The 24,578-nt window shown below is 42.2% G+C and overlaps 1 protein-coding gene across 2 annotated transcripts in view; it reads left to right on the forward strand.

Annotated features, from left to right (window-relative positions):
- The window catches only part of LOC102300254 (teashirt homolog 2), a 44,508-nt gene extending 21,649 nt beyond the window's left edge, over positions 1-22,859 (forward strand). For both annotated transcript variants that reach the window (XM_014332547.2, XM_005918817.3), the window contains one exon: positions 14,334-22,859. In XM_014332547.2, coding sequence (XP_014188033.1) covers positions 14,334-17,371 — 3,038 coding nt within the window. In that variant the 3' untranslated portion in view covers positions 17,372-22,859. The remainder of the gene's footprint in view (positions 1-14,333) is intronic.
- Positions 22,860-24,578: the final 1,719 nt, after the last annotated feature.

Below are 24,578 nucleotides of genomic sequence, written 5' to 3' on the forward strand. Positions count from 1 at the left end.
TCCACCATGAGATCCTTGACACTGTCCAGGTCCGTCCTACTTGGCAAGAGGGAGAGCTACAGAGAAAGGCAGAGTTTATTTCCTGTTCTTGTGAATCATATATCAGTACAATTCCCCTCTGTGCTGTTTGGCAACGGCGGAATGACGGGTGTCATTTATCATACGGACTGAAAGAGGCTGTGGGAAAAGGGATTTGAATTCTTCTGGAAGTGTGTGGACTCTCCTTAGCGGTGAATCATTAAACGGAGGAGTTTTTCAACAGGGATATGAGTAACTCCTTTGCACAGCTACTTTGTTCCCCTGTTTCACTGGCTGGCTCAGTCATTAAAAGTCTCAAAAATAAGATTTACTGGTTTTATATAAATTGTGAAGGGACATGGCATTTAACTTGTAATTGGGGATTTTGTCCTGCTGAATCCATTAAGTCACTCTTCAGTCTTTGGTTTGATGCAGCTTCGTGCTCCCACTTTGCAAGAATTATATTTAAGCTAATTTGAATTTACAAATTTGATTAGCACTGCATTTGTCAGCTTCTTGTTGTCCTGCTAAGTGATGACATTTTCATCTTCACCATACAGTTATTTTCTTCCTCCTTCAGGTTCTGTTGACTGGTATTTAAGATTGTGCTTTATAAACATTTTGTGTTCCTTTGGACTTTTCTCTTCACTTGTCAGGGACGGTTACTATTTCCCACATTTTGAGCTGGGTGATCAAAGAAAACGACTTTTGATAAGGCTGTCACCAGCTCTTCAGCTGCACTGGCAGAAATAAACGTGTCAAGCTTTAACTTATCCTCTGAAAAACATACTCCCAACCCCTGCTGCTCTAATTGAGTGTAACTCCCAGAAACCTGTGAACACACATGCAAAACTGAGCAGATCATAAATCAGGCTTCTATAGACAGCCGCTGCCCCCATCCCTCCCCAAAGGAGCTACTGGTTTCCATAAGCTGCCCAGAAATCAACCTCTCCTTTATGATATTTTTGCACCCACCATTCTTGGTTTTTTTTGTTTTGTTCTGAAAGTTAGTTGAAGTCCTCATCACATGAAAAGTGTCAATAAGGTATTGTATAGGGAAATGGTTCTTGGTGTGTTTCAGCTGTCAGCAACTGTTAGCTGTCTCTCATGTGCAGATCACAAAGTTAAATGTGCTGTCAGCAAGTCCTCAGCTAGAAATAGACGTGTTGAGGTTAGCCTGAGAAGCACCGCCACCCCCTGCTGCCCAGTAGAATGTGGATCCATCAAACAACGTGAACACATATCAAATCTGAGTGTAGAGGTGTAATGAAGTACATTTTCAGGTTTCGAGGTGTTGGTATCTGCTATAAAACAAAACGATTCAAAGCTGCCTTTGGTCTGTCTTTGTGTAGATAAAGATAAACTCCATTGAAAAACACCTCTGATATCGATGCTATTTTGTAATCTTTACCTTTAAAGCTGCAGCTTTATTCAATGCAGAGGTCTGGACTGCCTTCCGCCTTGCGGAGGGTAATATTTTGATGTTTTCTGAACCCAAGCTCTGAGTGCATGACCTCTCCCAGAGGCCTTGAGTCCCGGGCCAATATCTTGACATGTTAGCCTGCCACCGCCTGCTAAAGAAGAGTGTAGATGCCCCTGAGGTAAATGAAAACATTTGGTTCTTGCCAGACCTGTTCACATCTCAGCTGGGCCACATGAGCTGGCAGGTGACGCGTGTACTGAGGAGAATCGGAGACCGCAGCGGTGGCCTACTTATTTTCTCCCACACAGGCCGTCTAGGCCACAACCCAGAAACACAGATGAATATGTTCTTGGCTCAGAAAACACCCTGGTGAAACTGACAAAGACTGACCCGCATCCAGGTGAAATTCAGGCGCATTCTTAGCCTTTTTATGCTTGGGGATCTCTTTCATTCACCACAGTGGAGCACAGACCAGCACAGCGCTCGTCTGTTTTTGAATCCTTCTTCTGGGTCAGTAGTTCCTCACCGTTGTGTCTCAAGTTGATAAAATCCCCTCGTTAGTGAATTTAGGGGTTTATTTAGTGGCTGTGCATTCCTGATCATCCTCCTTTTTGTTCGGTAATTTTCAGAAATAGACTTGACATTGTGTCACCATCTCATATCAACAACTGCAATTACCACACAATCCACATGCAGGTCCCACGGGGGAGCGTGATTGCAATTAAAAGCATGGGGCAAATGTTAATTAAGTAAACTACTTCAAACTGGAAACAGCGACAGTTTTAAATGTTTTTACTTTTAACCTTGCACTTCTTTTTCACTCCCGTTTATATTCAGAGCCCGGTGCAAATTAGAAATGAGACATAATTTCATTTTTTTTTTAGTTTCCTTACATTCCAAGCTCTGAAATATTTCTACATTTTTAATTGCAAATTTAAAATGAAATTAATAATTTGCCACCTCTGCGAGGTTGCTCGCACTTCCAATTGAAGCTTTTTCACGACCTACTGCTGTTGGTTCATGTTGAAATGTTGTTCAGTTGACTTGAAGACTGGTGCTGGATAGCACTGCAGTTCACCGGGTTATTAAATCAGAGGGAATAACAGGCCAAGTTCTGGCCATTCTTGTGATTGATGAGCCAAGCTTTATTTGCTGAGGCGGTGTGTTTGTTCCTGTGTAATTGTCTACCAGATGGCTAAGCTAACTGTTCTTAAATGCCTTCAGACCTGCAGGGGTCCTGGGTCTTAACATTTCCCCTGCTAATGACATTATGCCTGCAAACATCTCATAGTTTTTCTTTTTTTCCCCTTAACTTTTCTGATCTCTAATGTGCAGGATCAAAATGACTTTGCGAGGCATTTAGCTCAAATTATTTCCTCTGTACAATTCTGTTTTTAATTTCTTCAAAGTAGATGTTTTCTAATCGCTCTGTTGGTAAACTCCTTTGCGAAAATGAGCCCACTCATCTCGAGAGAGAAGGAGAGGGAGACTGAGTGAGAGAGAAGCAGGCCTCCACTTTACCTGTGAGGAGTCAGATTGGAGGAGAAAATGGATCTAGGTGGCAGTGCAAGTCATCAATCACAGCCCCTCAAGGGGAGCTGCAGCTAAAGCTGCTCTGAAGTGCTATCTGTCAGCTGCTCCGATCCAGCCGGGGGACCAGAAAGGGGCCGTATCGCCACCCATCAGCTCATACCCAGCACACAAGCGCCATGTAAACATGTGCAGGTGTGCCTGTCAGAATAACCCTCGTCCCAGTTCACAAGGTCATGCATATTTTCACAAACGGTCACCGTTAGGACGTATCCTCCTTCTTGGTGATTTTCGAAGAGATCTCCGCATGCTGCGCTTCCTCTAATAGATTTTTGATTGTTAACAGTGGTGGGTGGTTTATTGTAATTTAAAAACGAGCGTGCCGCTTTCCTCCGTCCCTCCCATTCCAATCCCGGATAAAGCCACCAAGCGCTTCTCAGCCGATGTCGAGCCGCGTATGTCGATACCTCTCAAGATGGATAGTTGTTCTGCATGCTTATTGATTCGGCACAGGCCAGAGATATAAGTATCATTTGTCATTTCTGGAATTATTTGGAGTCCTAGTTAAAACCCAGAGTGGGGGGAGATGGTCGTGCCTTGGGGGGGTTGGTAGTTGGTGGGGGAGCAGCGAGTTGTCTGGGCTTTGATGAATGACTGCATGGGTTTTTGGTTTTTACTGCGAGCGCCGGGGCCCTTTAGCTGCTATTTGCTTTCACTATGGTCCAAGAAAAACAATGCGATGGGTCCAAGGACTGAGCAGCATCGTCCTGTCATGTAGTGTAACGCAGCGAGCAGGGTGGTCCAGGCAGAAGAGTCAGGAGGAGGCTGGGCCTTGGACAGTGCATGCTGCTTTTCCAAAAGACCCAGTAGGTTATAAGCCTTCCTGCTGCTCTCTAGTCCCAGCTGCCGGCCTTGAAACACATGCAATGAATTTGAATATTTACTATTCAGAATTTACAGTGTAATGACAAACAGATCTCAGTCTTTAAAAAAACATACAATGGGGACGAGGAGGGATGTTATGTGGTAACAGTAGCCCCAGCTTATCCCCTGCGACTTTGATTATGTCCCATTTTAGGCAGCAGGCCAGCAGCAGAGCTGGCTTCATTACTGTATGGATCATCTTTTAAGACCGTTTAAGATCAGAGAGAGCTATCGGCCATTAATGACACAGACTCCAAGAAGTTCATTATGCTCAATCCATTTGATTCATTCAGCCGAACAGTCAGTTTTCAGAAAAGTGGAGATTTATTTTCTTCTTTTGTAAATGTAATGAAATTGTTTCATTTCCATTTCGGAGCGCAACTTGAAAGTTGAGTCAGACTGTTTTGGAGTTTGGTGGAGGAAAAAGTGTTTAACAGAGGAACATGTTTAACAGCAACAAAAGAGGGGAGAAGAGAAACCCCCGACACGTGAATGACAAGTAATTATTTCTCTTGTCCATCAAACTGTGTTTTGATGCAGGGATGCGATCAAACATGATATGAACAATCTCAAGCCTTCAAATGAAAATGATTCTCAAATCGTGCGAAGCCGGAGCGCGAGCTTTTGTGTTGAGCCGCTGCATGAATCATTCATAAATGTGCGCATATACATGAACACGTGCACTCGAGCGCACTGGGCAGGGCACCCTTTTCTGCTGGACCAATATTATTGCCACAGCTTTTCAATGTTAGATGACCATTGTGTATTCATTTCCATTTTGGCTTGCCAAAATGTCTTCTCACAGCAGGACGGGGATAGAGAGGGAGAGAGTGACAGCTTTGTGTGTCTTTCAGTGTTTGCTGCTGAATATCCCTATATGCACTGGGCTGACCGGCTGCCCCCTGATCTGGGGACAGCGGACTAGGCCAGCCGCGCCGTCTCTTCTCACACTGCCTCAGAAACACTCGTGATTATTAGCAGCTTTACAATGCGCTAACCTAAACTGGGTTATAATAAGCCTGAATAATTAACGACGATCGCGGCGTTATGGTGTAGTTGTAAGTATTAATTTGTAGCAGGCGCATGCTCGCTACAGTATGTCACGAAAGAGGGTATTTGCATTAGTGGGGCAGTCTTCTCCATTTTGTTTGCCAGAGCAGCGAGAGGACAGACAACAGGGGCCCGGCTTAATCCCTTTGGAGAACTAGTGCATGAATTGATATATCCTCCTCTCTCTCCGTCTCTCGCTCTCTCTCTGCCCCCCTCGCTAATGTCTTTCCTAGAACTTGAACAAACAGCCAGTGCGTGTAGAACACATAAGACAGATGTTTAGGATTACTTTCACCTCATTGCTCTATTGTGTGCACTTTAAGGGAGCTCAGCTGATGTGGAATGCCACTCATTCAGGCTCTCTGCTCTTACAGGGCTCCTCCTGCTTATCAAAGTGCCATCTGCACTCAAGACAGAGCTACACAATGTTTAAGAGTGGGATGCTGGGAAGATGGATTCAGTGTTTTTGGGTAATAAGACTTTTATACGCTAAAACCGACACAGTAGCAGTGTATGCAATTACTGGTGGTTAGCTTTTGTCCATTTTTAAGAAACACGGCTGTTTGGTGGGGGCGCCGGATAAGAACCCTCTTTCTCCCCCACATCCCCCTCATCTCAGTGTGTGTTTACAGATGTAGAAACAAATGGGCCAGACACATATTGATATTTGTTGAGGGGTGACATTATCTTTTAGCAGAGCACTTATCTAATCTGGCTGCTGTGGGAAGCTGGAGGAAGTGGCTATGGGACGGGGGCCGGGGATGCTGCATCTTTAATTACCATTGATATCGCAATAGAGAAAAGAGGGGTAGAGGAGCATAGCCGGGGGGAGGCTGGGTGAGGGGGAGCTGAGAGAGGGAGAAGACCCGTGTTCACTTTTTAATTAAGGCTCCGTAGTGTAACTCGTCAATGTACATTATTGGAAGAATGAACGTCAATGCCATTGCTTTTTCTCCCCCTCCTTTATCTCTGTCAATGATTCAAAGACATGATTTATGGTTCGTCTCCGTCTTTCAGGATCATCCATCAAGCGCTGGCTCTGCCGCAGCGCCACCCGTTGTAAATCATTCTGAAAGCCTGTCACTCATTTCCATTAACCGTTCCTCTGTCGCTCTGGTCTCCGCCTCCCTCAACCTCCTTTTTTTTCTCCCCCTTTTCCCACTCCTTTCTCCTCCCCCCTCGGTGCACAACCTACAGCCACGCAGGGTATCAGTTCCGTGCCGCTGCTTCGTCCGCCTACCTTCTTTTCAATAAATTAACCACTTTCTCCCATGCAATGAATAAAAAGGCTCTGCACTCGTCTTGCAGTCGGCACCTACTCCTCCTCCATTATAGCCGAACACCTTAGAAATGTCATGCCGCTGACTCGTAGGCTAAATGAGGATATAGCGCAGAGAAAATATTTTTGTTGCACCGACTTTTCCAGTGGCAATATTTGAACAGCTTTGATATGTTTGGAGTGTTTTATCAATGAACGTATTTCGCGCACGTATAGGGCGCTGCGCCTGGCTTTATTATGTTTCCTTCATCGTGGATGAATTTGCCATTTATGCTTTCATTCGGAAAAGTCTAACAGTTAATGGAAACAATATTATGTCTGTAATTATTTCGTGCAGTAAAAGCACCCCTAGTCCAGCTATTAAAATGCTGTTGGTTTTCTGTAAATTCTACCAGTAGCTTAATTCAGACACTCTCACAATGACTGTAGTCTTTAACCAGTTTTTATAGAAACAGGTCTTATGAACAGAAATAATTGGCTCAATGGAGTGACTGTCAATCTCTTACAATGGTTGATGTGCCTGCTCTGGGGAGCCCAATTCACTGGCTTCTTTTTTCATTCTAATCAACATCTAGATATCAACACAGCAGAATACCCACAAACAGCAGAAAGCCTGTTTTGAGGGGAAACTTTCAACTATTGGGTGCCAACACATTTCACTATTTGGGCAGCCATTGTTCTCCGAATGGGCTGTCAAAGTGACAATGCGCACCAGGCAAATCCAGAAGTTTGCACTTTTCAGAAAACAGCGGGCCCTAATCATTTTGTGGAGGACACTTGACAACAAATTTGCCATTAAAATGAATCTGAATAGGAGGGAGCGGGCTGTTTTGAAGCATTTCTGCCTCTCTTACTGCTGCTTGTCTTGTCCCACGGAGCTCCAGGTTTGGCTGCCTTGCTTCTCTCCCTTTATGCTTGCCATGAAGCAGCCTTTGGTCCCACTAGAAACTGACAGTACCATGCTTCAGCTGCAAATTCACTCTGTAGCCTCATTGTATTTAATGAAGGGAAAAAGTGGCAATCTACTATTAATGAACTTGGAATGTAAAAAAATGCCTCCCTTTGCTGAAAACGGCATAAAACTGCTTGTACAAGAAAAGCTTTGGCTGGAGCCCATCCAGAATCTAATGAAAGATCTATACAGGGACAGAGCGGGCGGGAGGAGTTAGTGAAATGCAGATTGTTTTAATAGAATACACACAGTCTCTTCCAGCTGCACTATCAGATTCATCAAGGCCTGACCTTGATGGAGGGCTGTTGCTGTTTGGGAGGGCCAGTGTTTAGGGTTCATGCAAAGTTTATGATGCGGGGACTGTATGCGCTGTATATGCATCTACTGCTCTCGAGGGAAAACTAAATGGAACAGCGTCCAAAAAGACTTGCCACTGGTTTTTGATGCTCTAGTATTATATTATGAAATAACACGATCACAAGGAAATAAAAGTTCAATTCAATAATAAGGATAATTGCATCCGGGATGTCGCCACTCAGATGCAAAATAACAAAATGCTCCTAAAACATCAGAAAATGATTGAATTGGAATTGAAACCCTCTTTATTTAGTCAGGCTAGTGAGCATGAAAAACAAACAGCACGTTAGGTGACTGCAGGCCATCATACCTTTCACTCAGTATCTCATAAAACTCGAACAAAGGCCTTATGTGTTCAAGGCAGTGGTCCTTTAAACGATGGCCCACTTTCCTCCCCGCTGCCACGCAAACATTCCTGACTGACATTCAATCAGGGAAATTTGAACCGAAGCAAGATGGTCTTTTATTAGTACCGCCCTGTTTGCTCGACTGGTCAGCTCCAATATGCGAAGCGGTTTGAGTGGCGTACTGTAAGATGATGGGTTCACTCTCTGATAAGGGTGAATGAGGGGTAAACTGCTATTCTGCAGAAAGGAACCATCAGACCTCATCATGTCGCTCCTGGAGAGCCGTGTCACGGGCTCTTCAGAAACCAAGTGACAGAGCGGCGCGAGGCTGCTCCCCTCCCGCTAGTGGAAAACACACTGGAGCTGAAGCAGCCCCGCTTCTGCTCCACCAACTGGAACTTTATCAGTTAGGGCAGAAAAGATCATCCATAATCTGGCAAATATAGGCAGAGGCTTTTAAGCCTCTTCAGTTGTAAGCTTATACATGTTCTTGAATTTTTTATATATACCTGTTAGCGAGAGACTGCGGATTCTGGTTGTGCTGCTAGCTACACAAAATACCTCATTACGGTTTATTCAGCAGCCAGTAATTTAAAGCATTAACTCGCTTTTTTTTTCCAGCTCTTCTTAATTACAGCTAGCCAAGTAAATGTTATGGATTTTTAAAAATCTGCCCCCTCGTTTTAATGAAATTCAGTCGTTTTAGTGGAGGAAGAACCGTTCACATAATTTACTTAAGAAAATGTATCGATGCTGTGCTACAAAATACGACATATGTGAAAAATAGAAAGGTCAGCATTAGAGATTTATATGTTTTTGGATTATTCTTAAATGCATTTAGATACACAGTGTGAGTACAGCTCATACTGAACCAGAGACCAGTGGAAAGCTGTGTTAAACAGATTCGGATCAATGCTTATTAGCAGTGCATTAGAACTGGTAATATTGAAGAGGCTGAAAACTATTTCCAAAATTCAGGCTGCCTGACACATTCAAAATTCCAGTTGTTATCATATGCGCATACAGCACCTGGCTTTGTGCCGTCAGTGTTTAAAAAATCCTACGAGACAGGAAGGAAACATTATATGTATAATTGTCTCCTCTGGTGCTGACAGGGGACCCTTTGGTGAGACGCAACACCAGGCAGCATCATATAATGTGGCGGCTGTGGCACGTTCAAAGCGATGACTTGGGTGCTGGAGTGCAGATTGCAATGCTCTCCCACCGCTCACTTCCAATTAGGCAGCCGGCCGACTGATGCATCTCAGAGCAGAAGCTTCTAGTAGGCATCAAAAGGAGCAGTGACTTCATGTTGAGAAGGGGCTCCTGGAGTTAGACATTGCAATCTGATGTGGCTCAGTAAATACCATGATTAGCATCCATGCAACATGCAGGAACAGACTTTTACTAACTCCCACATTTGTGTCATTACATAAAAATGTCCCATAACTCAAACTAAACATGCTCGAAAGCTGTGCGACTTGTGCGCGTGAGTGTGTGTGTGTTTATTAGCGATTGTGCATTCCAAAGTTCTCTGTGTTTTTAGTTAACAGAATGTTGGTTGTGAAAACATTTTTGATTAATTGCCATAATTATTGTGATCATTTTTGCCCAAATGAACAGCCAGATGGCAGGATATGGTGTCATATTTGCGATCCTATCATATTAATCTGGCTCCGGGTCCATCTGAGCACATTGTGCCATTTGTTGTGTTCACAATCTGTCCTCAAGTTGTCCGTGTCTTTTTTGAGCTTCCAGTTTTTATTTGATTATATTAGACTATTAAATATTAAAGTTGAGGGTGGATGAAAGCAAGGCATTTATCTGCATGAATAGCTTGTGTTTAGTCAAGTACGTAATGCGCTTTAAGTTACATCTCCTTCATGCATACAAAAATTAACAACAGTGTTTCTGTCTCATGGATTTCTAGACAAAGCCTGAGAAAGATCCAGCAAAACTACTTTGCAGGGACTCGTGGCTGCTTTTAAAGCCACTTCACATTATCTAGTCTTTTATATATTTTTTGCAGTATTCTTAATAACTGTTTGCAGCTAAATACAACACGATAAAGACTCAGTCTGTCTGCACAGTTTCCAAGTCTGTTAACTGCATCGTTGGAATCATTTAACACAAAAGTGCTCAAACTAAATAATAGGTCAGACAGGATCTAATGACACATTCTGATTTAAAAGCAACTCAAAAACTGTTTCATTCTGTGATATCAATTAACCTCCAGACAAATTTTGTCAAAGGGAGCAGGCTGCGTGTGATTGTTCTCTCTTTACTCTGCAGTGTCCTTGGGCTCGGGGAGACTGTTTCCTGACAGGGAACAATGAAGAGAGAGGTGTTTACAGATCTTTACAGATGGCTTCGGGGCTCAGAATTAGGTCTTCGCCGTTTCTCATGTGATTCAGTTCAGAATTAACTTCAGATGTGTCATCAGGACTATCATCAGGATGTCTGACAATGTATCTGTTTGATCTTGACGTGCACTTCTCACCGAGTTTGTCAGATATCACTGTCAAATATTAAACCTTGTGGCATGTGCGCGTCTCATTCTAATGATAGCTCACTGAAGAAATCGCATCGTGGTGACTTTTATAAACACATCATGCTGTTTCCAACATTGACAAAGAGGAAAAAACTTCACAACTTTGTTTGCAATTATGTTTTGTACAGCAAGTACTTTCTGAGTGACATTTCCCACCTATTTATAACAACAGATGAGCAGACGGTGACTAAGTGCTGCGCCACGTAAAGCTACAGTTAACTGGGTACATTGCTTAGATGTGAGTGAAAGCACAAAGTGGAAACAGATACATAGTACTACATTTACAGACGACCCGGAGAGAAGCTTCAGTCCTGACCTGCGTTGTTACTGTGTGCTCTGCCGGTCCAGCAGGCCTCTCTCTATCTCCTTCTCTCTCTTCCCTTTTTTTTTCTCTTCACGTGGCATAAATCCGGGAGATGAAAATGTCATGGAGCAGGTTCATTTTGCAAAGAGGTTTTGATTGCCATGCGCGTGTAATTGATTGTTCCAAGGACAGGGGGAAATCTAGAAATGTCATAACAGTCCTGCTTAGGTTGGTCCCACCGCTATGCAATCAATGAGAAGTAAAAAGAGATATTGATTTGCGAGCAGCAAAAACTGTAGCTTGAGACAACCGGGGAGCACTGGGGAAAGTGGCGCAGACGTGCAGACCTGTCACTGGCACCTATGAATTACCCAATCTTCTCTGAAGATAGTGTTACCTCGGATACTCACAAAGTCCTGCGATGGGTATTGCAGCTGTCCATTAGCTAAGCTCCTCGGGCTGCTAACTCTCTGTGGCTTGTCAGATTAATGAAGGAAATGTTGACCTTCCAAGGGATAAATGTTGATGTTCTCACCATTACAAAAGTTTCTCCTGGCATGTTAATATCGGAAACAGAATGCCCTTTTACAGCTGTCACATACATTTCTACAATGACTGACGCATTTTGAATAGACTCACTTCCTCTGGGAGAGGGGATTTCGCTCGATGAAGATACTAATGCTGAAAAGTTGAGTTGTAAATATAATCTCATGTACGCTTTTAACACCGGCCCTGTTGGACAGCATGCCACCATGAAGGTAGCAGTAAATATAATCTATTATTTTCTGTGCAGTTAGCTGTTTTTCTCTGGATGTATGGGGAAAAAGCTTTTGGCTCAGAAACAGGCTGCCGCTTCTGTAAATCCCAGCCTCGCTATGCCAAGAGTCTGTTCTAACGGATAAAGGTTATAAACACTTCAACCGTCTGATTTATGATGGACACCTCAGGTTTTTTGACCTTTGCATATCTCTGTCTGAAGATATAAATTTGTAGTGACACAGATTGGAGGCTTTACAGCAGTTTATGACATGCTAAATCTCAAGCAAGGCATGCCAGCCTCTTGTTTTCTAAGGCTAGCTGGGCTACGAGTTGCCTCGTTCGGACTCCGAGACAACATTTTCAAAGCCAGCATTTCTTATTCTTTCTGATTTATGAAAAAACAAGAACTGTGCCCAAGAACTAGAAATAGCTGTTCACTATTGTTTTACAAGATGATACACAACTTAGTGCTTATGCTTTGAACAGTGCTGCTTTATGAAGCGTATCACTTGACAAACATGTCACAATACAATGATCACTCTTGTAGGTGTTTGGTTGTTTTCACATTGTCCTTGAGTGTGCTCTTGGATTAAAGAGTAATGCAGCTTGGCATGGCAGCAGTTCTGTGGTAGATCAAGAGCTGGCAAAGCACAGTTACAAATGGTGGGAGAAGCGGAGTTAGACATGTGGGTATCTTGGAATGATCCCCTCTAGAAGGTTAATTGGTGCCTCAGGATGTCTGCTACTCGGGTCATCTGATAGAAAGGCATACAACAGCAGGAAGGGCAGCTGTTAATCTCTGTCAATTTCATCCTCAAATACTAAGATGAGGACAAACATTCACATTAAAGTCGGTATAGCTTTGTCGTATTTCCAGGAACCCAGTGTTTATCCCTTCTTTGTCAAATGCACAATTATTTTACTAAGAGGGCAGTAAATTTCTAGGCACAGGAGATGTGCAGAAAATGGCCTGCACCGTAAATTATGGTCTGATCAAGGAGTGAACAATTTTCCTTTAACCACCACCAGACTGGAAAATACTGTTCTCCCCACTTTGGTGAACATTCTTGCTATACTTTCAGCTTTAGTGATGACTTTGAAGAGAGATGACATCAACTGGCTGCTTGTCAAAGCCATTGGTGTTCTCCTTCACTGTGAATACTATATATAAGACTATAAATAAAACATACCTCTGTGCTCTTGACAACTCTCTCCCTTAGCATCAAGGGTGTTTCGGAGGCCATCACAGACCTCGGCTGGCCAATCAAAACATTTCTCTTGCGGTAGATCAAGGTCACAGCACATAGGGGCTCTTGAGTCTGTGTGTGTGTGTGTGTGTACAGGCTCTTGTTCGCCAGGCCCTGTGCTCGATGTTTGTTTTGAAAGTCCGAATCCCATCTCCATCTCCATCCATTAGCTAGCAAGCAGTTCATCTCCCGGGTTTCTCTTGAGGCACTTGTGAAATATTGATAATAAAAAAGTCGTACTTTCAGAAGGCAGAGAAGACGAAGACATTCTATGGGCTGCCCAGTGTGGGACTTCTGAGTGCTCGGCTTCAGTCATCCCCTCATGGAGTGCCCCTTTATTCAGAACAGAAATATTAACCACATGAAATGCATAAGTGCCTGGACAGGGCTGTTATGTCCTATTCATATTTAACTCGGAGCACATCTGCCGCGTCTCTCCCAAAATGCACATTTTCCAGCACGACTACGAGGCGGAAAATATCTCAGATGTGTGACAACACTGACAAACTGCATTTACTGCAGGATGTCTTCAACAGATATGCAAACTTTGTTTGCGATATTGTTGGCGTGGGTTGCCAGGTAGTTAGATTTAAAATAATCAGAAACAGTTATTGTCAGAAAGGTTGTAATAATCTTCTGTAGCCGTCTTCATATGCCACGCAGACCCTGCAGCCACGGCTCTGTGCTGAGTCAGAGTTTCCACTAATTGGATGATGGGAAATGTGTCAATTAGAAATACTGTTGTTTAATTATCTGTTAATTGAAGCAATAATGTTTGTGCTCTATGAGTTGAGAGAATGAACAGGTGAATAATGAAAGAAGTAATTGCTGTTTATGAGACTGTCAGGGAAAATATAATGACTTGACAGATTGCCAGTAATCTTTTGAAATTTTGTATAATTGTCTGGTTTTAGCACTGATAATTGAATCACTTTTTCCACCAGCGTGATCAACATTTGCATCGGGACCAGTGTCCGTATTTACAATATACTTTTATTTTTGCTATCAACAAAATCAGTTGCCCGATGTCAAATTACAGAATGCTGAAAGAATATTCCGAATAGTCTCATTTTTCTCAGCTATGGCTTTTAATTTATTTCTAAATCACTGAGGGATGTTATAATATCTCAGTTTATGTTAAGCCATTCCTCACAAGTGGCTTCAGGGAGTCTAAGATGTTATCCAGAACAGCAGGCTTACATTTTCATTGCAGTTTTGAGGCATCTATAATCACCGTGGAATAGGTCATTTGCAATAACACTCAACAAGCCCCAGAAGAATCAATTTCCTTTTGTCACTCAGTGGCCAATGATTGTTGTAAACATCTCAACTTGAGGCCAGGGAAAGCTTGGACACAGCGCTAAGTCAATGGCCTGTCGTGAATCAAATGGTGCTGTTACACCAGCAGCAGTCTGTTAGCAGAAACATTATGTCCACCTATACTCAGCCGCCTCCCAAGGCACAAGGCAATCGCCATTATGCTTTCTGGAATGACTTTTGCTTTCACTGTATAGATTGTTTAGAAATTATAAATTAACGAAACTGTGGTTTCACAGTGTGTTTTTAATGTTATATCTCTCTTGCTTTTTTAGTGTACGTGCCCGATGAAGATGCCGCTCTTCAGGATTCCATCGCTGAAGAAGACGGAGATAACGACACTCAGACTGAAGAGGAATGCTCGGAGAAGACCAGCCCCAAAGTGTCTGAGGACAGAGAGCTCGACAACAAGAGCACTAACACTTACAGCAACCAGAACTCTCCCATTAGTGTCCTTTCCAATCAAGAGGCAGAGTTGGAATCGCGCCTTAGCGACAGCAGTGACAGGCTCTCGGACTTCAAAACCTCATCGCCACCTGAGAGCCAGCGAGACGAAGAAAGCAGCACCGCCAAGCATAAAGAAGAGACGGGCAGCAGCTTAGAGAAAATGAGGGCGGCCTATGCAAACTTTCTCGCGGATTCTTATTGGACGGGGATAGGAATGGACTTGAAAATTGGCAAAAACACCAGCAAAGCCAACTGTGACAGCACCAATGGAAGCACCAAGAGTGAGTTCGACTGGCACCAGGACGCGCTCTCTAAGACCTTGCAGCAGACACTCTCCCCAAAGCCTGCAACCAAACCCAACCTCTTTAGCTCTGTGCACCTCTACAGGCAAACCACCAAACCCTGTGGCTCGGTGTTCACGGGAGCCAGCCGATTTCGCTGCAAGGACTGCAGCGCTGCTTATGACACTCTGGTTGAGCTGACAGTTCACATGAACAAGAGCGGGCACTACCAAGACAACAACCACAGCAAACAGAGTAATTCCTCTGCCTCGTCCTCCAAATCTAGGAAACGAAATTTGCAAGACATGGAAGGGAAGGAGGATGCGCAGAAAGTTTTGAAGTGCATGTTTTGTGGCCATTCTTTTGACTCGCTCCAGGATTTGAGCGTCCATATGATTAAAACTAAGCATTACCAAAAAGTGCCTTTAAAAGAGCCGATCCCAGTAATCACACCCAAATTACTGCCACCAGCAAAGAAACGGGCTTTCGAAACGAGGCCCTGCTCCCCTGACTCCACGACTGGTGTGTCTGGCTACACTGAGGCACAACGAGCTGCCAGCATTGCAAACGCCAACAACAATCGATATGGATATCAGAATGGAGCGAGTTACACCTGGCAGTTTGAGACGTGCAAATCTCAGATTCTGAAATGCATGGAGTGTGGAAGCTCCCATGACACCCTTCAGCAACTGACCACACATATGATGGTTACTGGACACTTCATCAAAGTTACAAACTCAGCTTCTAAAAAGGGCAAACAGTTAGCCCTTGACCCCTTGGCCATAGAGAAGATCCAGGGTTTGGCTGAGCCTGCTGTCAGTGACACTGAAGGAGAAAAAGCGTCTCCAAAAAATCCTTCCCCAGGGAACGGTGAGAAGGATAGCCAGGGGGAAGGTACTTCAGACAAAATGGAAGAAAGTGATACTAAAGATGACAAGCAAGAGAGTGAGGATCAAAAGGCCGGCAATGGGACTTTTAAGTACCCTTATCTACGTGAGGAGGATCTTGAACAGGACTCAGGTGGAGGAGGGGACATTCTTAAATCTTTAGCCAACACAGTGGCCTCTGCCATAAATAAAGCTCAAACAGGGACACCGAGCTGGAGTGCCTACCCAAGCATTCATGCTGCCTATCAGCTCTCTGGCATCATCAAAAGCGCCCCTCTCTCAGCATCTCCACCTACTCAGCTAAAGCAGACGTTCAACCACAAGCTGAGACCGATTGCCCCAAAGGGGAAGTTATACCACAGTGCTGTGGGAGTTGAGGCTCCCCAGGGACAGCATCAAACTGTGGACATCAAAAAAGAAAAGGTTGGCATTAGCGATGGTAAAGAAAGTCAGAATATTAAGTTTGATCTGGTGGAGAATGATGACAGCGATTGTCAGGACGATTCCTCTTCCTCTTCAAAGCTTGATACAGACTGTGTGAATGAAGGGAGTGAAGCGATCAAAGGAAAGTTGAGCCCAGATTTCTCCGACAGAGGCAAGACACCGAGCCCCACTGCCAGCAATGGACGCAGCACTACTTCAGAGCCTCTCAGTGACACTCCGGATATACTTGGCATAAACCCTCTTAGTGCACTGCAGTCAGTTCTGAACAATCATCTGGGGAAAGCAAATAAGCCCAATAACTCAAGAGTAGATAAACTATCAGCTCACACACAGTCTATGTTTGCGGACATTAATCGTAGCAGCGAGAAGTCTGCTTTAATGCTCAGAAATCCTGTAAGAAATAAGCCTGATAACCCCTTTCTCTTTGTTAACGATGACCAGCCAATAGATCTGACGAAATCTAAACACAACAAGGCGAGCTCCCTGCTAATGCAGCCCTCCGCACCGATGCCACAGAAATATGCTCTGTCTGATATCGCCGATATGGTTAAAGTGCTTCCGAAAGCCACCACTCCAAAACCATCAATACCATCAAGGATTCCATCTATGAAACTGGAATCGGATGTCAGGCGCTTTGAAGATGTCTCAGCGGAGGTGTACTCCGTCCACAAGCGTAAAGGTAGACAGTCAAACTGGAATCCACGCCATCTTCTCATCCTGCAAGCTCAGTTTGCCTCCAGCCTCTTCCAGACCTCTGAAGGAAAGTATTTGCTCTCGGACCTCGGCCCTCAGGAGCGGATGCACATCTCTAAATTCACTGGCCTGTCCATGACTACCATAAGCCATTGGTTAGCAAATGTAAAGTACCAGCTGCGGAAAACGGGAGGGACCAAATTCCTGAAGAACATGGACACGGGCCACCCAGTCTTCTACTGCAATGACTGCGCTTCCCAGTTTAGGTCACCCACCACATTCATTTCCCATCTGGAATCCCATCTCGGGTTCCAAATCAAAGACATGTGCAAAATGCCGGTAGAGCATCAGACGAAGGTAGAGGAGCCAGAACTGTCGAAGGCCCTCAGCGTCAGAGCCACAGAGGCTCTAGTCGCGGAGGAGGACATTGACTCAAAATTCAAATGCAAGCTCTGCTGTCGGACATTTGCAAGTAATCATGCAGTCAAACTCCATTTGAGTAAAACTCACAGCAAATCCCCTGACAACCATTCACAATATGTGGAAATGGACAAGGAGTAGTTTTTCATATTACCATCACCTTTTTTTTTTTCCTTTTTCTTGCCTTTTTATTTCAATACACGGGTCAGATATTTCAACCATTTTTCAATTATCATTGTGTAGTGTGCATTGTAACGACTTAAAAAAAATTAATGGATTACAGCAAAGACACACTGGTTAGAATTTGTGTAAGGAAACACTAAGAGATACTTTTGCACCCTGCTCAAATGCATCACCAGTAATGAAATGTATTACTGCTTGAAGAAACATTATTGCTGATGTTTGCATGCAATAGCCCTGGCTATGACTACTATTTATTTGTATGATATGTCAAGTTTCAATTGTATTTCAAAGACAAAATAATGACTAACTGTACTTTACAACCTCTGTGATACAGTGCAGCCGCACAGACGTGCAGTTGTTGAAGCAGGTAGCCTGATAACGCGATCACACTCATGCAGACCTGTACAGTGTATTGCTATGTAAAGATGTTTCGTGTTGCAACGATAGACGAGGGGGGGAAAAGCACTTTAATAAAAATTTAATCACCAGTTTAGACTCGGATCCTGTACATGACTCAAAAATAAATTAGACAGTTTCAAAATGAGGCTCTTTCACATGTAAATATATTTTAGAAGGAAAAAAAAAACGTGTTTCATGCAACAAGGATAACAAAAAGGCAGATGATACCTGTGATACCTGCACCTTTTTTTACTTATTCAAATAAAGAGTTAACATTTGATTGCCTTGTATTTTTTGGCTCCCTTAATTTGATTATTTCCCTACTTTTACACATAATAATCAGCTGATATGATTCACAATAATAATATAATTCACACAATAAAGCCTTTCCGGTTATTCATACTGTATCAGCTGAATGTGTGGACCTGTAAAATACTGTGAAACATTCACTGAAATCTTCGCAGGCCACACAGAACCTATACACGACAAAGAACAACATCACGACACTATAGAGCCCGCCACACTCATTTGTTACCTTATGACTTTTAGATACACTTCAAAGATCTTGTTGTCAGACTTTATTGCTTTCCTGTGAATGCTGCCGCAAGATGGTATCATAACAATTAAACATATTTCCTCCAGCTCTATTATTTCAAGGCTATTAAAAATAATTGCCTCCTAAATTCATAAACATTTTATGCAATTCATCTTTTTTTTTCAAGCAATCAAGTCCTCAATTACCTCCACCCATCAAATCTCTATTTTATAACAGGCAACTGACATTTGATGGTAAATGGGAAAAAGCACATGGGCACTGTGGTGATTTGAATGCTGTGACACCAACTTGCCCCCTATTGTTGGAAATGAGCAGGCAATCACGTTGTTCATCAGATGACTCCTAATGCAGTTAAAGTATTCAGCTATAATTTCTCCCTGCATTTATAATTACTGTCAAAGACCACACACCTCAGTGAGCAGATTAAAGCTATAAATTATTTAGTGCCTTTCTTCGCCGATGGATCTCTGATTTGTCTGTGGGGCCATTATGTTTTAAAGGAGCAACTTACTTCTTTTTTTTTTTTTTTTGAAGCAAGCATTGTCCTTAAGCTGCAGCAGAATGCTCTGCAGAGAAACAATGAGAATACTATTGGGGTTTTTTTTGTTCATTAAAGCGAGGCTGTGCATTTTGCAGCACATACTTTTTCCATTTTTATCTCAAATGCACGTTGATTTGCCGTAATTCTATCCACAGCAGTTATTCAGAGCATATTTAGTCTACAAGTGCATTTTGAAGAATCAGCACAACCTAGTAGAGACTTACCCAAGGCTAACTAAAGAAAAATGCTGTCATCAGTGCAGCCACAGAAGGAAATTAGTTGTCTCTGGCTATAATTTGCCCTAATAAGTCAAAGTCAATGTGGGATTTATTGTTGGTACACAAAAAGCTCGTATGGATGTGCATTTTTTAAGGTTAATAAGATTCTTATCGTGAAATAATTTAAAGGTGCAAATCAAAATACATATCCGCTGTTTTCAAATACACATTATTCTTTCTAATGCGTGATTTATTAAATACCTACATTCTTTAGGTACCATAATCATCATAATTAGGTGAAATAACCCCATTATTCTTTGGGTGCTTTATATTCATTTTGAGTGTTTGCATACATTAACGCTGTTAATTGCATTCTACATGCAACATGTCATGGCTAATTACTGAACACAGACACACCCACAGACACATGCACGGTGGAAAAAAAACAAAAAACCTGGTTGTCATACGTATCAGTGACGCTAACGCGCTCATACGTGGACCTAATATAAACACGATATAAGCTTTTATTTGTTGCAGTTCCACATTAGCGCTGGGTAGATGGCCCAGTGATGAAGCATGACTCCGTTCATGTTGCTCTTAATGAAAAAAGAAATAGAATTAAGAAAACATGTAGTGAACAGTGGATGCGGTCACACCTCGCCCTAAATGGAATGAAGCCAATTTATTATGTTATTTTCACTATTAATAACATTGATTTTTACAAAAGTTCAGCTGTGAAATTGTTTTGAAATGTTTTAAGACTTTGCAAATGTCTCAGTGTCGGACTCCAAATACCAAAAGTGCTTCTATTATTCCCTCCTTGAAGATACTTTCTAAAATAGTCCTAATGGCTTGGCTGAAAAATCAAATTATGCACATAAGTATACTTGCGTCGCAGATGCAGTGATAAGCGACCTTAGCAAAATTGACGCCAGCTCGCATCTACGAATCCTTTGTCAATCTGTCATTAAACATGCTATCAAATAATGATAAGTGTGCGCTCCTTGCTTGCACTGGCGTGCATCTCTCTGATGCTGATGTGCTGTAATAGGGCAAATGTGCATCAGAATTTGCCTGCTTGGATACACACAAAACATTTACACTGTGCTTGACTTTGCTTCGCCCCGTGCCAGACAAGCATGGATTCACTTGCATCATCTGGCCTGTAAACCGGAGGTGGCGGGGAGGGAGGAGGGTTCAAAATGTTCATCACACAGCAGCAGCAGCAGCAGCAGCGTAATGACGAACTCATGTGTTTAATGAAGGGCTTTAGAACTTATAGCTATAATGACCCACATCCTAACTCCCTTTACTCCCATTTATTCTCCCCAAAGTCCTCAGGTTATTACGTCCCTCAGAGAAATCTCCAACAAAGAGCGTCGCATTGCTCTATTCCTATCACATATTACATATCAGAACATTTTATTGCCCTACAATGTACTATTGAAGACACGGTGACATGATATTAGTTTTAAATATGGCGAAGAACATACTCTAAATATAGAAGTAGTAGAGGGATAAAAACAACGTATCCTAATGCTACACCCCTGCCTTCCATCTTTATTTCCTCCTTTTTGTGGTTAATAATAAGCTCTAAAATCTGCCTTCTAATGAATTCTACCTCCTGAGAATATGAGCACTGCAAGACAAAGAGTTATGCACGTATGTCTGCTCCCTTACATACATCATATCTTCCAAATAGCCCATAGTCCTCCACTGTTAATGGTGTTGCTTCAAATATGCTAATTAAGCAAAAATAAGTGATGAATGGAATACATTTGATCAATCAAGTAGGCCTAAGCCCCTGGTGCTGCATATTCATTGTACATCATGAATATGAAACCAAAGTCATTTATCAAATATCAGTTGCACATTTGTATCTTATTAATCATACATGCTGAAACTTCTGTCTTGTCAAAAAAGCTGAAGGTTGATGAAGCACTTGCAAAAAGGATTAAACTCAGGGAACTCAGGGTGGTGCTTCAGTTATAATGCATGAGATATTCTGAAACTTTCAGAATCTTAAACAGTCGGTCCAGCCACGCTCCTGATAATGCTCAAGCGATCTTAAATCTTTGCACATTTGGCTTTTTAATTATTTCTCCCCCTTTTTTCCCCCCTCTGTCTTTTAGACACCACTACTGCCAGTGCTCCAAAAAGGATGGGTGACTAACGTTGTTATGTTTGAGTCATTGTCAGTGAGACGGCTTCATTCAGGATATTTAGGGCTGTACTTTAGCATGTAAATAATTCATTAGCTTTTACATTTGTATTCCAATATAAATGTCAAATTTAAGTAGTACTTTACCTAAAAACACAATTAGAATTTATTAGAAGTAAACATTTAATAGATGTTTACAGAAATGTATAAGAGCGGGGATAGTCATAATAATATAAATGTGGACGACAAAAATGGCAAAAACGAACCAGCAAATGTTTGCATGTTGCTTGCGAACGCTGAACAGGGCGGCTTAAAGTTGCCAAATTGGGGTAGTTGTGGGAGCACGAGAAGCCTTTGGCAAAAGTGTAAATGGATGACTGAACAAAAGATTATTAAATACATTAAATCCCCTTCATTTTAAACTGAAATGTATTATAATAAACAAAATGATGCCATCAGTATTTTGCCAAGCCGCTGTGTAACAATGTGTGGAGGTTTTCACTGCCATCATATAGTGGATGAGAGAACTAACACTTGATTGCCAGCAGTTCATCAGCGCATCCTTCATATTTTTCACCCAGCCTGCCTCAAGGCAGCGTGCTAGCTCAAATTGAAGCTGACATCTTCCAAATATGAAAGCAACAAATCACACATTTTTATTGGGCTTAATCTCCAGCCTAGCCCCTTGCAGACGTCAGCACAATCACGGACGCTGCTCTAATTCTTGCCGACTGGCTGCTTGTGCCTCCCAAGCATCTCTGGACTCGCAGAGAAAAGGAAGAAAGTGGCCAGACACCAGAGACAGGGGTGACACCTAGGCTTATTAGGAGGCTTTAATATGGCGGTAGGAACGTGTGCAACTCATCTAACAGGATTGTGCTTTGAGTAATCTGTGGTTCAGCCGTAAATAGAAATTATATCTGGAAACACGTCATATTGATTCTTGTGACAAATGAAAAGGGAATGTCCAAATTTGACTCAGTGGATTATTCAATTGTGTAAAATTAAAAAAAAAATGGTTACAGGGAATGCAGCTACAATAATAAAAAAAAACAGGGCCAGTAAAACCAGGAAATTGATAATAAAATTAATGTCAATGCAGCAAAATTTTTGGAGGAAAAAATTGTCTAGTCTGGAATTTTAACAGCAGGTGCCTTTTTCTGAACCCACATAAAAGTGTAACTGAAAGCAATATAAAAATCCAGATGTTGATGATGAAAAATGTGTTTCTGTCTGTCAATAATGATACAGAAACAGGTCTGATGCACTCTTTTAAGACTATGAATCCCAAATGTTTTTGTGTTTGTTTGTTTTTCACTTCAGTGTAACCTCATTAATGATTTACACCATGCAAAGACATTTGTGAATGGACTTTGAAGGTTCCTCATTTGAACACTGCATAGACTGTACATAAATGATGGCTACAACCATTTATTTTGAATGACGCCATCTTGGAGTTTTGAAAAGACTACATGCTCATTTGTCTGCTTTGGTCCCGCCCTAAAGCAGGGCCTTTTTCACTCTAACAAGGACGTCAGTTTACAAAATAAATATCATATTGCAGTGGTCCCCAACCTTTTTTGCGCAACGGGCCGGCTTATGTCCAACAATATTTTCACGGACCGGCCTTTAAAGTATCGTAGATAAATACAACAAAATAAAACCAGTACTGGTACCAATAAAAAGATTTATTCATAACACACGGGAAAAGACCCAGGGAAACTGAGTTAACGCTAAAAAAAAGAAAAAGATAAAAGCCAATTGAAAACCCTGAAAACCTTAAATCTCACACCTGAGTCTCAACTGTCGTGGCCCAGTATCAAACGACTCATGGACCAGTACCGACCCATGGCCCGGGGGTTGGGGACTGCTGTCATATAGTAATCAACACAATATGAAACTAGCAACTGAGACTATACACAAATTGAACAGTGTTCACTGTACAAATGTCATAGCTCAAGTCCACATAGACTTGTCAGCTCCCATTTTAAAAAGTCCACTTTTGCAGCAGAAACAAATGTAACTTTTTGATTTCTGAGGCTGTACAGGGAGTGAATTTCTTTCTTATTCACCCATTTAAATTGCACTAAGGATCAGTGTATTCATTACCAGGGGAATGGGCACTTTAAGTGACAGGCGGGTGCTGACAAGCCCACTGGTAGGTGTTGCATTAACTAACTGAGGTTATTGAACCATACCTTTGCACCTTACTAACCAAGCTTGCTAGCATTAGCTGATAACTGAACTCTCCATCTTGTCTAAATATAGTCCCACCTGGATCCATAAAAAACAATGACTGTGGCTACAATGTTAAAAACACGAGGCTTCAATTTTCTTAAATCAACATAGTAAGTTGGTGGCACCTTCTATCTTCTATTTACAGTCTTTGGTGTGACCTGAGAGAGAGGTGGAGTTGTGCCCATTGATTCTGTCACTTATATCAGCTTAAAATCGGACTGCAAGCTAGAACATCTCTGAGTGTAGATACAGAAGAAGTCAGCTTATCAGATATTTATAGCAGGTCCTCATGTCTGCTTAGGAATTGTAGGCAATATAGGCAGCCATTTATATAACAACAGTAATGAACTGCTTGGTACAGTTTATCTCTATTGTGTTGCATCAGCTGTGGTCTTAAAACTTAAAACTGCCCAACCCATTTCTTAAATTCATGTGCATTAAGTGCAGTGCTTAAACTGTGAAGCAAAGTTTTAAGCTTATTCAGATCAAATCTTAATGTTGTCAAATAAAAATGCATGAAACTACAAGTTAATGAAGATAAATGGTTGCCGGGTCCAGAGATGTGAAACTGAGCTTCCCAAGTACATCCTGAGCTTTAATGCCGATAACAGACACTCGGGTTAAGAACAAAACATATCCTAGCAGGAGATATGAAGATTTCGCTGGGAGCAAGCAGAAATTCAGTCACTTTTTGTCACATTCCAGCCAACAGAAACCTTTTCTTTTTTTTTTGTAAGGCTCTGATACCAGAGAGTGCTAGTGTGTGTGACAAGGGGATTTCAAAGATAAACTGAACTAAACAGTCAGTGCCAGAAGGAGAAAGATTACAAATGACTACAGCTTCCTGTAGCACTAAGCACCCACAGATGTATTGTTGCAGTAATTTCCAGCTTGATGTTAGCTACAGTGAAAAAACAGCAGCTTATATGACGACTCACACCTGTAAACAGCCCAGAGCCTGCTGTCAACCGGGCAGACTTTGACTTTTACTGTAACTTACCCATCAATACGTGACATATTTGTAATGATATGGTAAAAGTATTCAGAAAATA

This window comes from Haplochromis burtoni, unplaced genomic scaffold, assembly GCF_018398535.1.
Source record: "Haplochromis burtoni strain Fernald_Lab_line unplaced genomic scaffold, NCSU_Asbu1 Contig_31, whole genome shotgun sequence".
In the NCBI taxonomy this organism is placed as follows: Eukaryota; Metazoa; Chordata; class Actinopteri; order Cichliformes; family Cichlidae; genus Haplochromis; species Haplochromis burtoni.